General features: G+C 32.9%; 6 protein-coding genes across 6 annotated transcripts; 4 read left to right on the top strand and 2 right to left on the bottom strand.

The window, feature by feature from the left end:
* Positions 1 to 77: 77 nt before the first annotated feature.
* DFA_07172 (uncharacterized protein) lies at positions 78 to 1,745 on the top strand (the record flags this gene model as incomplete). The annotated part of the gene is made up of 3 exons (XM_004366981.1): positions 78 to 199; positions 286 to 454; positions 534 to 1,745. The coding sequence occupies 3 exons, from the start codon at positions 78 to 80 to the stop codon at positions 1,743 to 1,745; spliced, it is 1,503 nt and encodes a 500-aa protein (XP_004367038.1).
* A 355-nt stretch (positions 1,746 to 2,100) lies between these two features.
* Positions 2,101 to 3,662, top strand: DFA_07171 (OTU domain-containing protein; the record flags this gene model as incomplete). Its single annotated transcript, XM_004366980.1, has 3 exons — positions 2,101 to 2,935; positions 3,025 to 3,392; positions 3,465 to 3,662. 3 exons carry the CDS (start codon positions 2,101 to 2,103, stop codon positions 3,660 to 3,662), a joined length of 1,401 nt encoding a protein of 466 aa, XP_004367037.1.
* A 143-nt stretch (positions 3,663 to 3,805) lies between these two features.
* Positions 3,806 to 5,463, bottom strand: gloB2 (hydroxyacylglutathione hydrolase; the record flags this gene model as incomplete). Its single annotated transcript, XM_004366979.1, has 3 exons — positions 3,806 to 4,296; positions 4,377 to 4,823; positions 5,106 to 5,463. 3 exons carry the CDS (start codon positions 5,461 to 5,463, stop codon positions 3,806 to 3,808), a joined length of 1,296 nt encoding a protein of 431 aa, XP_004367036.1.
* Positions 5,464 to 5,841: 378 nt separating this feature from the next.
* Positions 5,842 to 7,267, top strand: sqrdl (putative sulfide quinone reductase; the record flags this gene model as incomplete). Its single annotated transcript, XM_004366978.1, has 3 exons — positions 5,842 to 5,994; positions 6,067 to 6,216; positions 6,284 to 7,267. The coding sequence occupies 3 exons, from the start codon at positions 5,842 to 5,844 to the stop codon at positions 7,265 to 7,267; spliced, it is 1,287 nt and encodes a 428-aa protein (XP_004367035.1).
* Positions 7,268 to 7,504: 237 nt separating this feature from the next.
* Positions 7,505 to 11,253, top strand: DFA_07168 (uncharacterized protein; the record flags this gene model as incomplete). The annotated part of the gene is made up of 8 exons (XM_004366977.1): positions 7,505 to 7,823; positions 7,870 to 8,152; positions 8,234 to 8,441; positions 8,515 to 9,408; positions 9,481 to 9,696; positions 9,761 to 10,584; positions 10,653 to 10,826; positions 10,899 to 11,253. 8 exons carry the CDS (start codon positions 7,505 to 7,507, stop codon positions 11,251 to 11,253), a joined length of 3,273 nt encoding a protein of 1,090 aa, XP_004367034.1.
* Positions 11,254 to 11,324: 71 nt separating this feature from the next.
* On the bottom strand, positions 11,325 to 15,846 carry DFA_07167 (uncharacterized protein; the record flags this gene model as incomplete). The annotated part of the gene is made up of 3 exons (XM_004366976.1): positions 11,325 to 14,625; positions 14,723 to 14,802; positions 14,893 to 15,846. 3 exons carry the CDS (start codon positions 15,844 to 15,846, stop codon positions 11,325 to 11,327), a joined length of 4,335 nt encoding a protein of 1,444 aa, XP_004367033.1.
* Positions 15,847 to 15,992: the final 146 nt, after the last annotated feature.

Here is a 15,992-nt window from a genome sequence, read left to right as displayed (position 1 = left end):
TACCATTGCCTATTTAAATGCAATCAATGGTTTGGTTTGATGATCATTCCATTCTGCTTCATCTTTCAACCAACACAATGCATAAAATATTATTATTACTTTTAGCTATCATTGCTATCTTTTCCATCAACACTCCTTTGACCTCTGCTTTTACTTGTCCATTTGAATTCCCAGAATGTCTAAGTGTTGGTTCATCATGGTATGATAACAATTCATTAATCAAACCAATTAAATAATAATATTAATATTAATATTAATATTCAATTTCTTCAATTATCAATCTAGTGAAGTAATGTCTCCATCTCAAAGATGTGCCAATTCTTTTTGTTATGCTTCCAATGGAACCAATATGAATGGTACTTGTACACCATTTGTACCAGAGAATGGTAACTGCTCATCTTTGTGGGGTTGCAATCCAGGTCTTACTTGTATCAATGACTTGTGTGTCCAAGCTGTAAGTTGTCCTCCTTTTAAAATAATTATTTTGTAATAATAATAATATTAATATTAATCTTTTTTTTTAAAATAATTAGTATTATGGTCAATATAATGATTCATGTAGTGAATCGTATCAATGTTCATATGGACTAGAATGTTTAAATGCTAAATGTGTATTACCAGTTGGTCAACAATGCAACGATGTGCCATCATCACAAGGCTGTCCATTTGGAACATTCTGCAATGTAACAGTTTGTTCTCCACAACTTGCATTCAATGATGACTGTACTTTAACACCAAATGCATGTCCACTTGGATCATCGTGTACTATAAATAATAATAATACAAGTACAAGTACATGCCAACCATTTTTCTCACAACAAAGTGCTGGTCAATACTGTTCATACGGACCAAAGTCGTTACTCCAATTGACAACTTGTGATATTAGTAAAGGTCTATACTGCGGTGAAGGTGGTGTCTGTGCTCAACTACCAACTCCAACTCCAGTAACCACCTCTTGCACCAATGACACTGGATGTAATAATATGTTTGAAATTTGCGATTGTTTAAGTCGTGATAATGGAACGTGTATCTCACCCTATCCAACGCATTGGAATCAATGCAAGAGTGCCACCGTATCATACTATAATTGTTTACGTACAAACCAGTGTAATCCAAACACACTAAACTCTGACAACCTAAACTCTTGTTCTGCCTCTAAATGTGGTGTAGAGTATTGTCAACTTGTCAATTCATGTACCAACGAGATTGATTTAACTTGGTCTTGTCCAATGGCCAATCCTATCAATACCATTGTTTGTCCACGTCAAAGTGAATCCTCTGAATCATCCTCCTCCTCCTCTTCTTCCCAATCCTCGTCAAGTGGTGAAGAAGAAGAAGAAATGATTTGTAGTATTACACGTGGTAAACTCAAAGTTACCTATAATGGTGATTCATTCATCAATTGTACATCGCAAGGTCAAAGTATTTGTAGTTCACCAGGAATATTCCAATGTCAAGGTGCCACACAAACTTCTACAACCATATGTTTAGCAGCACATCAAATCACCTGTACAGCAACACAACAAGTTACATGTAGAGTTGGTGGTATGTCATGTAGCCTATCACAGGATGGTTCGCTTTCAGTTCTCCCCAATTCTCAAATCATCGAACCTTTAAGCAACAACCTATTTTCAATTGGACAACAACCATCATCATCATCATCCTCTTCACATAAGTTATTACCAACTATTACCATCTTTATTCTTTCATTTATTATCTCTACTCTATGTCTCTCTTTTAAATAAATTAAAGAATTAAAAACTCGACCTCCTTAATGACACAATAAATAATTAATAAATAAAAATAAATAAAAAAAAAAAAATAAAATAGGTGGTTTGAAAATACTCTACCCCCACTTGGTGAAACTATTACATTATTCGATTAACAGTTTTTGTTAATATTTTATTTATTACATTTTATTTATTTATCTTTTTTTAAATCGATCCTTTCTTTCTTTTGTCAGACTAGGCTGAATTCATCAAAAACAAAATTAGACTATTCAATCAAACATATAAAAGGAAACTATAGTTGTGGTTAGAGAGACAGACAACTATAGTCTTCTCTCTCTCTCTCTCTCTTTGAAAACAAACAGATAGAAAAATGACTCGAATAGTTGTACAAAGAAAAGCATTGGGAGGGAATAATAATAATAATAACAACAATCATAACAATAATAATGTACAAAATGTAAATAATCAACATGTAAACAACACATCAACAAGTACTAGCACTACCAGTACAACATCAACGAGTAGCACATCAACATCAACCACTAGTACAACAAGTACTAGTACCAGCGGTAACACTAGTCCAAAGAATAGCAGTAGAAATATAACTAATAGTGGAATGGGAGTTGGTATGGGCTCAATGGTTGCTACTAGTGGTAGCGGCAGTAGTTATAATCCTACTTTAAACTATAATAATAATAATAACAATAATAATAATCCTACCCAATCTGTAAATAACAATAATAATAATAAAACAAACCAAAAGAGAAGAGGCAACAATAACAACAATAATAGCAACAACAGTAATATTAATAATAATAATAATAATAATAATAATAATAATAACAATAATAATAATAACAATAATAGGAATAGTGGAGGTAGTAGTAGTAGTAGTAGTAATAATAGTCCACCATCAAATTATCACAGCTCTCATTCTGATGAAGAGAATAATAGCGCAGATGAATATGAACCTCCACCAATACAACAACCAGTACCAACAACTACTACAAATAGAAATATTTTAAACAGTAATAATAATAATAATAATAATAATAATAATAATAATAATAATAATATTGCCATGAATAATAATAATAATCAAGTAATACAAGATGAAAGGTTATTTGAAGATATAATTAAAAAGAAAAAAGGATATGTACTAAAGAGAATGAAAGAAGATGGAAATTGTTTATTTAGATCTATAGGTAAGTTTGATTACAAAACAAACAAACAAATAATATCAAATTTATATATAATGATTCCTAAACTATATTTTTTTACTTCTTTTTTTTAGCTGATCAAATTTATGGAGACCAAGAAATGCATGGACAAGTTAGAGAAAAATGTATGGAGTATATGATGGCAGAAAGAGATCATTATTCTCAATTTATTACAGAGGATTTCGATGAATATATAAAAAGAAAGAGAAATGATAAGGTCTATGGAAACAATGTTGAAATGCAAGCCTTGTCAGAGATTTTCAATCGTCCTGTAGAGGTTTATCACAAAACTCTTGAACCAATCAATATATTTCAAGGTTCCTACAAGGGAAACACTCCATTAAGATTAAATTATAGAAATGGAAATCACTATGACTCACTTCATGATATGAATAATCCTTCTGTTGGTGTTGGTTTAGGACTTCCTGATTTTCATCCTGGTGTAAGTTAAACATGCAAATCAATCAATAATATATACATATATTAATTTGTTTGTTTATTTATTTTTTTTTAGATGGCAGATAAATCATTAATAGAAAAGGCAATTAAAAAATCAGATATGGAATTATTAGAGAGACAATTATTTGAAGATTCATTATTTGCATCGGATTGGAGAGAAACTGAAAATGAAATTGAAGAACAAGTAATGGCAGCATCACGTGCTGAATTTTTCGATTCATTATTTAAATCAAAACCAAAACCTGGATCTTAAATCGAAGATATATATATCTATCTATCTATCTTGACCCTTATAATACCAGTTTTATTTCCTTCCATCCCATCTTTGTTTATAAATAAATAATCAACCATTATTTTTTAAAAAACTTATATTTATTAATTATTTATTTTATTTATTTATTTAAAATAATTAATAGGGATTTTAATATAACTAATACCATTTGATTCAGCTTCTGGTAATTGACCAGCACGAATATTAACTTGAATAGATGGAATGAGAAGTTGTGGAGTAGAGAGAGTGGCATCACGAGCAGTTCTCATTTCGATGAATTGTTCTTTGGTCGTACCATCTTTGAGATGTTTGTTGGTACTTTTTTCTTCTGCCACTGTGGTGACATAGCAAAGTTGTCTCTCTGGAGGTGGATAGTCGTGACAGACATAGATTTGGACATGGTCTGGTAACGATAAAATCTTCTTGGTCGATTCAAATAGAGTGGCAGCACTACCATTTGGGAAATCACAACGTGCAGTACCAACATCTGGCATAAAAATGGTATCACCTACAAATACACTATCATTTTCAATATAATATGATACACATGATGGTGTATGTCCTGGTGTATGATAAACATGTACATTTAAATTTCCAATTTTAAATGTATCATTATCTAAAAAATAAATTAAAAAGTATAATAATTCATTAGTATTTAATTAATTAAATATATATATAATTTATAGTTTTACTTACCTTTCCATAAAACATTAAATTGACTACCATCAACAGGGAAATCATGATCTAAATTATAAATAGTTTTAAAGGTTTTTTGAACGACAGTTGTACCTGCACCAATAGCAGTTTTGGCTTGTGGATAAAGACCTTTAAGATAAAAAGCAGCTGAAAGATGGTCGGCATGGATATGTGACTCTAAAATCCATTCAACAGTCAATCCTCTCTCTTTGATGGCATCGACAATCTTGTCGACCGATGTGGTGCTTGTTCGACCACTACCCTGTGCATAGTTGAGTACAGAGTCTAAAATGGCACACTTTTTAGTGCTTTCGTCAACTATCAATACTTGTCCAGTTGCACTATCCTTGTCTGGAAATATTGATACATTTGCTTTGTTTTCCATTATTAAATTATCTTTCTTCTTATTTGTTGTTGAAATTGTTGTAGTTGTTGAATAATATTTATCTAATTTGAATTGAAAATATGATTAATAAATAAATAAATAATTTATAATAATATTATACAAATAATAATAATAATAATATAAGATGTGATGAGGTGAAGGAGGAGAGATCTTAATTTAGAAATCCGTATCCAGTATTGAGGAAAAAGAGAGACGGGCAACATCGAAATTACAAAAAATTAAAAAGCGTTGGTCCTTCTTCCCAATGCAAAGGTTGTTGGAGATCTTGAAAGATCTGTCTGGTTTTTTAATATTAATAATAATAACGCGGTGATAATATTTACTGTTGAAGCTTCTATGGAACGATTGTTGGTGTTCGATGCCTCTTGGTTGATAGAGGGATCTTGTGTTAGATGTCACCTGATTTAGTGTATAGTCTGACCAGAGTCCCTTATTATCTGTATGATAGTTCCTATTTAATAGATGTGATGTAGATTTAGATTGTTGGCAGCTCGTATAGAATGACAATCTATTGTTGTTGCTGACGACACCACAACTAGTACTATCTATATGGAATCTACCACCACTATTATTCAAAGCCGACAATATAGACTTCTTGTTTTGTAAAACTACTTTTGTTGCTGTTGTTGTTGGTCTGGTAACTTTTAAAAGTACACCAACACTGCTCAAACTATAGTTCATTGTATAGTTTCGTCTCTTTCGTTCTTATACAATTAATTTATCTGTCCTATATCTATATCTACTGCAGATACACCTGTTACTTTGTACAATAAAACAAACTAACTACAATAAACCAAACACTAAACAGTTTTCTCTTTTATCGTAAGTATAAACTAAGTAATAAACAAGAATATAATAATAATAATAATATATAAATACCTTTTTGACGATGGTGATGTTATAATGTATTATCTCTCAAAGCGGAGGTGTGAAATTGATAAAATAGATATTAACTTTTTTTTTGTTTGTTTTCATTGCTTTGCTGCACCTCTTCTTTTTGAAGAACATCACCAGTTCTGCAAAAGATCATTCTTCTTTTTAAATTTATATTAAAGAGTCATGGAATTTGTTAAATTACTTGTTACATCATTCACACCATCACCACCTAAACAAGCAACAAAGATAGTTATTGCTGGTGGAGGTGCTGGTGGTCTAGCAACAGCCTCTCAACTACAAAGAAAGTTTGACAAGGATGGTGATATTTTAATCATTGTATGTCATTCAATACAACAAACAAGACACAATGATAGACTGCTTACTAACACTCATCTTAATTATATTTAGGAACCAAGTGAAAAGCATTACTATCAACCATTATGGACATTGGTAGGAGGAGGTTTATTCAAAAAGGAGGATAGCGTCAGAGATGAAACTACACTTATTCCAGAAGGTACAAAATGGGAAAAGGATTCTGTCATTAAATATATTCCAGATGTATGTATAGAAAGTGTAATATATATGATATATCTGTGACTGACTTTGATGTTTGTTTGGTTTGTAGGAAAATTCAGTATTATTAAAGAGTGGAAAAAAGGTATCATATGATTATTTGGTGGTTGCTACAGGTTTGACAATCTATTGGGACAAGATAAAGGGATTAAAAGAGACATTGGGAAAGAATGGAGTGACAAGTAACTACTCATTCGACTCTGTCGAAAAGACATACGACTTTATCAAAAATTTGAAGCAAGGTGTTGCCATCTTTACATTCCCAAGTACCGTCATCAAATGTGGAGGTGCACCACAAAAGATTATGTGGCTTGCCGATGATTATTGGAGAACAGAAGGTGTACGTAACAACATATCGGTGCAATTCAACACGGCTGGTGTATCCATGTTTGCCGTTAAAAAGTATTCCGATGCACTTGACGGTCTTTGCAAAGATCGTAATGTTCAACCAAACTTTAAACATAATTTGGTTGAAGTACGTGGTGACACCAAAGAAGCTGTATTTGAGACTGCTGAAGGTCCAAAGGTTGTTAAATTCGATATGTTACATGTCACTCCTCCGATGGGTCCATCTGACGAGATTAAGAGCTCGCCATTGGCAGACCCAGCCACCGGGTTTGTCAGTGTCAACAAAGAGACACTGCAACATGTCAAGTATGAGAATGTATTCTCGCTTGGTGACTGCTCCAACATTCCAACCTCCAAGACTGCCGCAGCTATCACTAAACAAGCTCCAGTCCTCGTAGCCAACCTCATCAGCCACAAGAATGGCCAGCCACTCGCCGCCAAGTACGATGGATACACGAGTTGCCCCATTACAACCAGTCGCAACAAAGTCATATTGGCCGAGTTTGTCTACGGCAACATTCCCAAGGAGAGTCTTCCATGGGACCAATCCAAAGAGAGTTACTTTGCCATGGGTCTCAAAAAGTACCTCTTCCCAACTGCCTACTGGTCCGGTCTACTCAATGGTCGTTGGTTTGGTCCAAATCTTTTCTTTAATCCAGTTTCAGTACCAGATGTAAAAAAGAATTAAACAACAAATAAAATTAAAACAAAATATATTTATAACAATACACAATATTATTAATAATAATAGTAGTAACACACACAAACAAAAAGAAGAGAGGGAAAATAATATATTTTTGAAAAACACACTAATATTATTTGTAGTGGGTAGTTGCAAAAATCAAGTTCAAAAATAATAATATTTGATTCAACAAGAGTTACATAGATATATAGAGATATACAGGAGAGAGAAGAAAGAAAGATAATGTCAACTACTACTCATCAAACAAGTAGTGGAGTGATGAATACTAATAATAGTGATGGACATGATGATCAATTTGAAATCATTGACTTTACTATTGCAAGTAGTTGGGAGACACTGATTTCAAAGCTAGAGAATCTAATCATTAAATGTACAAAATCAAAAGAGGCTGCTTCAACATCATCATCTGATGCAACTATTCAATATGATGGACACTCCTATCAATTCATTTATAGATCTCCTTTACCACCAAACTCTTCTTCACCTTCATCATCATCATCGGCAAGATCAAAGAATAATAATAATATTGTTAAACCAAATTGTAATGTATATCAATCAAATGATAAGACATTCATTTATTCATTTAGACTTATTATATATTAATATCTTTGTCGTCTCATTTAAAGGTTTCATGGATGCAAAGAATGATTTTATAATGTTTAGTACAATTAATCCATATGCTAGTACTGCACCTGCTGACAGTATCAATAGTATATCGACACAAAGACATCATCAAGTAGAAAACTTTTCAAATTGGTTTGGAGTTGGACGTTATTTTCTTTTGTTGGCATTAAAGGATAGTGGCCCTGGATTATCTGAATTATCAACTATTCTATCTGCTTTTACTGTTGCTCTTCATAATGCTAATTGGTGAGAACAAGAAACATAAAGATCATTCATTATAAAAAGTCGGTGCGACTTGAGATTACTAATATTACTTTTATGTTTTAGTACAAATATACCAGCATTTGTTGGATTTGATGAAAAGAGATTAGAAAATTTCATTGGATATATGTATTCACCAATGTCAAGAAACAAAGATTCAAATTATTTTACCATCAAATTTGCAACTGAATCTATCAATCCTTCAACATTAAACAATCATCAAAACATTAATGAATCAATTGAAAAACAACTTCGTATATTTTATTCTAAATTGGTATGAATAATTAATAAGATAAATATATATGAAAACTAATTATTAATATTAATATAATTATTAATTAATTTAGTCATCAGATCCAGATGATAGAAATTGGGATCAATTTTTAGCATTATCAACTATATCAACAAAATATACTTTTATAAAGAGTGATTGGGATGAATATGAATGGAGATATATTGATGATTTAAATCATAACAAACAACAACAAGATCAACAACAATCAACAAATCAGGATAGATTGAATCAAAGTACCGATGAGGAAGATGATGAAGATGAAGATGCACCAATGCCAAAGATTTTAGAATCAATGAGATTTAGTTGGGGTTTTCCAATGGATCCAATTGAACGTATGTCTATATTGAAAGATAATTTAATAATCTTTTTGTTAACAATATATTTTATGATTTGTTTTTTAGAATTGGAATTTTGTGTAATGTATCCACCATTAAAAAGTATTCATCTTTTGGAGAATGAAATTAGTGGATTAGAATCAAAGAGTTGGTTTATTAAATCGATTTTTAGAAAGCCTCATTCATCACTTTTCCAAATGTCAAATTGTTTGGCCAGTGTATTTGGTGCATTTTCAGAATCTTTAAAGACAACTTCAACCTATCAAGTATTGTCAGACTATAATATTCGTAATAACTTTACAGTCAATCAAGAAAAAGAAAGAGGTTCAAGTGTTGGAAATAGTCCAAATTTAACAGGTCAACAACAACAACCTGGATTCAATCAACAACAACAACCACAACAACAGTTACCTCCACAACAACAATCATTAATGAAATCAATGGGATCTAGTTTATCAAAATCTTTAATTGGAACACCAGTAATACCAAGTGATCGTGAAATTGATCTCATTTTACGTGATTTATTCTTTGATAAAAAGGATAAAAAGGATCCATCACATTTTAATAATATTACAGAAGATCTTTTAAATAGTTTTTTACCAAATTATAAAGTAAGTAAATGTACAAAAATTAAAGAATTCTTTCAAGTTATAAATATTAATATATTAATTTTTTTTTTTTAGAATCCATCATTCAAGAGATGTCCAATTGATTCATTATTCTTTTCATTTAGTATTATTTGTTTAAACTTTTCAAGTTTGGCAAGTATTTTATTATTTTGGACAGAGTTTATTGGTGAAATTAAATGGCATTGGGAAAATTCTTTATTGATTCCAAGAACTTTTACCTCTTCTCATATTAATATGAATAGTTGTTTAATTTATCAACAATTACAAATGGTAAATATATATTAAAAGTTGATTCGATCATTTTATTAATATTTTTTATTTATATTTATTTTAGATAAATTATTGTATTCAAAAAAAAATTGAAAAGGAAACAATTAATAATAGTAAAAATAATAATAATAATAATTATCAATTTTCAAAATCTGAATCATCAAAGGAAACAAAGGAAAATGTTGTAGTTTCAAAATCTGAAGGTTGGGATGATGATGATTTGGATTTGGATGGTATTGATGATGATGGTAATACAATTAAAGAGGAGGAACTAGAGGAATCATCAGATGAAACCATTGCAATAGATGGAGAAATTCTAAAAGGACAATACTTGTTATATGAAAATAGAGAAATTGTTATACCAAAGACACAAGAATTTGGTCCAATGACTGATGACTTGGTAAATGAACAGTTGGAGGAATTGGTCAGATTGGGTGATTCTGAAGAGGCAAACGAAATCAGATTAAAGATGCAAACACCATCCCTTCTCTCTGATATGCAAGCCTTCAAACATGCAAACAAGGGTTGCGTATTTGAAGACTTTATTAGATGGCATTCAGCAAGAGATTGGATACCTTTAAATAACAATGAAAACAAACAAGCTGAAAAGCAAGTCGATCCACAAATTGAAACCATTGTAGAGGAATTTGGAATTGTCGAGGATGAAATCATGGTGGATGAATCAAATGGAAGAAAACATTTGACTGGGTATGGACGAGACGGAAAATTGAGTGAAAGAATGAATCGTAAGAATATTTGGAGAAAGACATGGGTTGAGGCCAAACCAATTCACGCACATGATCAACCTCCACTTTTTGATTTTAACAAACATGCCCAAAGAGCAATTCAATATTTAGAATCTGTTCATCCTTCAGATTTATTATATCAGTAAGCTAAAAACAAAAACAAAATATAAGACCTACCAAATGTACTAATATATTTCTTTATTTCTTTAGAATTACAAGTGTAATATTATCATCATTGGCAATAATGTTTTCAACAGAAGTATCATCATCACATATTTCAAATGAATATTGTCTTGGAATGAATCATCCTCATTTGAAACAATTAATTGATAAATATATTGAATCTTTAAATTCTCTTTGGCCATTACATATACCAAAAGAAATGTAAATTAAAAAAACAATCTCTCTACAAATAATTTAATTTATTAACTAATTTATTTTCTCTTTTTCTTTTAGTAAAAAGAATGAATATGAACCAATATTTAAGAGTATTCAAGAGATTGAAAATTCATTATCAAAGTTGACATCATTAAAATCCAAGTTTAGAAAACATGATCGAATCATAAACAATTTGTACAATCAAGGATACAGTGACATACGAGAAAGCGAACACTCATTTGTTTCCAATGTCATTTTTGGAATGTATCAGGATGCTTCTACCACTCGACCAAGTGTAAAGGAATATATCACACGAAGTTATGTACCAAGACCATTCAGCGATTCTCAAATGATGCCTCATAGAATGTATACTTCTCTTTCTCCTTTTGAATGTCGTGTATCTACCATCATATCAGAAGAAGACCAATTCTAAAAATAAATAAATGCGCTTATAGTTTTATATTTATATTAATATGACAATTGTATATATTTTATTATATAATTTTAATTATTATAATGTTTTGAAACATAGGCAACATGATCAACAATGACTGCATCGACACCAAGAGTTTCTTGGAGGTCAACTTGTTGGGGATCATTATTTTCAGCACCCCAACTACAGAGCATAAGACCAGCCATTTTAATTTCACCAATGATTGGAGTACCTTCGACTAGGATTCTTGAATTGGTGACAATACCCAAGAGATGAGAGGATTTGGAGAATCGAATGGCTTCGGCAATCGAGTTGCAACGAGGATCAGAGTGTTGGCTGAGACCTGCATTGCTTAGGAAAAAGACCGGGTATCTTGGTTGCTTGAGAGAACAGAGCAGACAAATATCAGGGTCAAAAGATGAAAAGATGACTGGACGAGATCCAGCATGATCAAATACAACATTGAGAATGGCGTCTACGTATTCGTTACGATTGACATTGTTGAGACGTAGCATGTCCTCAACTTCAACACTTGGATATTTAATTTCAATATTAAATCCTGTCGATGCTGGAACTGATTTGAATGCCTGTTCTAGTGTTGCCATCGTATCTACAATACCAATTCCTACATTTGGATTGGAGAATGCAGATGATGAAGTATTCATATGTGGATTAAAAGGTGGTGAGCTAATGTTGGTGTTACCTGATCCAATCTCGCTGACTGTCAAATCTGTCATTGATTTTGATTTCTTTAGTTGTTGTTGAGATGCCTGTTGGTTGGCGTTTTGTTTTGTTGCCGCGCCGCCACTGTTATTGCTATTATTATTATTGATTGGTGATTGAGATTTTGAAGTTTGTTGATCCTTTTTAATTTCAGAGATTTGAGCTACTGGAAGACGATTGAGTGGTAGTTTAATGGCGCCAATACCAGTTGCAACCTCAAAGTCGTGGTAGATGATGGGAATCTTTTCACGCGACAATTGAACGTCAAACTCGATGTACTGGGCACCAAGCGAAGCAGCAGTGACAAAGGAGAGAATGGTATTCTCCTTGATATGCGTACGACGGTACCGACCTACAGCTCGTGCATTCTCGGCACCACCTCCACGATGACCAATTAAAAGTGTCGACTTCCAAAATACATTGGAGAGCACATCAGATATACGTGGATGGTGGAACGGACTGACAACGAGCGGGAAAAAGGTCAACTCTCCAATCGTCTGCAACGTCGAGTTCATAATGGGACATGTGCAAACATAGCTATTTCTGCACAACAGGTCCTTGGCCAAAAGACTGGCACGACCAACCAACACGCTCGACATTCCTCTCTTGTAGAGATCGAATTGGACGATCGAGAGTTCCTGGATATTAGGTGTTTGAAAGGTAATAGTCTGATCCTTGCTAATTGGAAGTGTGATTTGGGTTGGATCGGTTCCAGCCAATAGATTCGAATCACTTCCAAACTTTTGTTGTGTGCAGAGCGATACTACAACTCTACCAACTTGAAGGTTTTGGTTGGCTGTAAACATTTTGATTGGCTGCAAGATGCGTCGTTGTGGATCGGTGCTCAAGATGTTTCCAAATCTTATTTTAACTTGCGTGTCGTTTACGAGGTACCCCTTTTCGATAAACTTTTCATTGTTGTTGTTAAGGTATTCCTTGACCAAACTTTCCTGGAGATCGGTCTGTTGGTTAGTTTGGTTGGTAAGAGTGTTGATAATTTCACCGTTGGTTGGGTCGATAATGCTACCAAAGGTACCGTCATTGATGAGTTCGTTTTCCTCCTCTGGTGTAAACTTTCTATTCTCTGGCAGTGTCTCCCAACTATCCAAACGACTGCCTTGACAAATAATATATTTATATTCGATTTGAACGTTGGTTGGGACTGATGCCTTACCCACCCAAATACTTTCACCAGATGCTCCATTAATAGTCTCAACCTTTTCCAAAAACAGTGCATGCAATGGATTCCATTTACCCAATGCCTTTCTATTTCCAATAATGCCAACCTTGTAACCTTGATCACTCTTTACACTTGATATAATTTTAAATATTACAGTTGATATCATTGATTTGGTAATCTTGTTATTTTTTGTTACAGGCGATGTTGCCTTTTGTTGTTGTTGTTGCTGTTGCTGTTGCTGTTCAATTTCCTTATCTTTTAGAATAGATAATAAAGATGATGATAAATTGATAGCTCCACTCTTTGACAAGACTGAGGGAGTTTTTGGTGATTTTGTCTCTCCTCCAGCTAGATCTTGAGCGGGCGGTTCAACACTGGTCACCTTTTCATCTTTAAATAATTGTCCATTTGAATCTTTTAATCCTTTTGGTGTACTTGGCACACTACTTTGTTGTTCGAATACAGTGGATGGGTTTGCTTTGAGGTAATCGATGATGGCAAGTGACGATTGAATGTTTCCACGATACAAAGAGTGGACGATGGGTGACCATTCTCCCTTGTCTGGAGTGTATGGGTTGGCAAAATGCTCCAACAAGACTTTGGCACATGGTACCCAATTTTGGTAGGTTGCTTCGTGGAGGGCAGTCCAACCATCGTCGTCTTGGAGGTTGACAATGCGAGACACCTGCTCTTTACCACCACCATCGCGAATGTTTGATAACAACAACTCCAACGTAGCCAATGATCCACAAGAAGCTGCTTCGTGAAGACAGGTGCGACGATCTTCATCGACGCGATCGACATTTGCACCTGCCTCGAGAAGTATTTGAACAGCTTCCTTGTGACCATTTCGAGAAGCTTCAATCAATGGACTTCTACCAAAACTATCTTGTGCGTCGATGATATCGGTATCGATTAGTAAAAGTTTGAGGTTATCGACCAATCCCTTGGCAGCAGCCTCGTGGATTGGTAATCTCCCGTGGACAGCCGGCGTCGCCAGCGATGCACCACGTTCGATTAAAATCTCTACCACTGTCGGAGCAGTCACTCCACGACTACGGCTAGCCAAGTGAAGTGGTGTTGATTTGGAACGGTCAGAGTCGTCAACCTTGGCACCTCTGTCGACCAACAGACGAACGGCGTCCACATGACCACCAGCCGCTGCCAAATGCAATGGAGTACGCATCAGATGGTCTCTAGATTGAATGTTTCCTCCGCGTTTTAATATAAATTCCAACAAGTTGGCGTGGCCATGCTCTGCGCCTATATGGATAAATTGTTTATCAACCTCGTCACGGAAATTGATATTAACAATGTCTTGGTACATTGAAAATAAATATTCTGTCATTTCAATACTACCCAAATAAATCGTTTTACATATACATGAATGAATTGCTTCTTTTAACATTAAATTTGTATTAATATTAATATTTAATTCTTTCATTAAATTATTAATTATTAAAATATTCCTTAAAAAAAAATAATAAAAAAATAATATATTAATATCTATCTATCTATGTATGAGGATTGATTATATTCTTGTAATATACCTATACCTATACTTACTCTTTTAATAAATTAAAATTATTATTTATAATTGATTGACAAAGAACTGTAATCATTTTTGATAATTCTTTTTCTTTATCCTAAAATATACAAATATAAATATAAATATAAATATAAATACAACGGGTTGGATATTGAATCACATGATTTACTATAAACTATGTACATACACTTAATAAATTAATAAAAGGATTATTAATGAAATTTAAACCACTTGATAAAATAAATTGATATTCTCTTTCAATTTCCAAAGTTATTTTCTTTAAGTTGTTACAATTTCCAATTTCCAATGTTGATACATATTCATTAAAGAATTTATCGATATCATTTTGATGTAATTGTTTGGTTGGTGTGGTGGTAATATTTGTAGTCTCTTTATGTAATACAACTGGAGAATTTGGATTAGAGTCATCACCATTTTTTAATGCACTTCCATTGAGATTGGGTAGTAGTGGTTTGTTGCTTGTCGATTCACCCATACTACCCTTTCTACTACGTGACTCTGACTTCATATATTTCTTGGTATAGGTAGTCAAAAGCTTTTGAATTGCCCAACGATTGATCTTGGCAAACTCGTCCAAATCAGCCAACTGTTTGATGACATCTTCAAAAGCAGCTTGGAACGACAGCATTGGATTGACCTCTCTTTGATGATTAGGGTCACTTTGATTGATTGGATACAAAAACGAAGAGAATGGTGATGAGAAATCGACAGCTTTGAATCGAGACAAAAGATTTAAGAATCGTTGATAGAATTCCTTTTCCTGGTCAACTATGAATTGATCAACCTTTTGTATTTCAATCTTGAGTAATGTAAGGAATTCTTTATGTGATACTTTTGTTTGAACAGATCCATTGCTACCACTACCATTGTGTAGTATTGGAATATTTAAATGTAATGGTGACAATGTAGAAGATGATGAAGAATGAGATGATGGAGAGTCACTAGAAATACCATTGGTTGGTAGTGGTGACAATCCTAAAGAGGAAGGTGGACGTTGATCGTTGATGGGTGATTGCGCATTTGGTGAAAAGTATAGTCTTAGTTTTCTCTTTAGTTTTTGGTATGGTATACAATGTTGATTCCAAATGCTAACCGTATTCAAGTATTTTGAAAATTTCATTCTGAGAGAGAGAGGAGAGAAGAGATAAATAGAAGTAGAATATAGTATAGTATGAATGAATAAAGAAGAAGATATTTAAAAAAGGTTTAAAGTAATTATTATTATTATAATATATTATAAATATCTTGTATGTTGTTGTTGTAAAG

Source organism: Cavenderia fasciculata (genome assembly GCF_000203815.1).
Source record: "Cavenderia fasciculata unplaced genomic scaffold Scf_ET2XIPL01CNAVH-3, whole genome shotgun sequence".
Taxonomy (NCBI): domain Eukaryota; phylum Evosea; class Eumycetozoa; order Acytosteliales; family Cavenderiaceae; genus Cavenderia; species Cavenderia fasciculata.
Note: the sequence above shows the minus strand (reverse complement) of the source record. Positions and strands in the feature narration are given on the sequence as shown.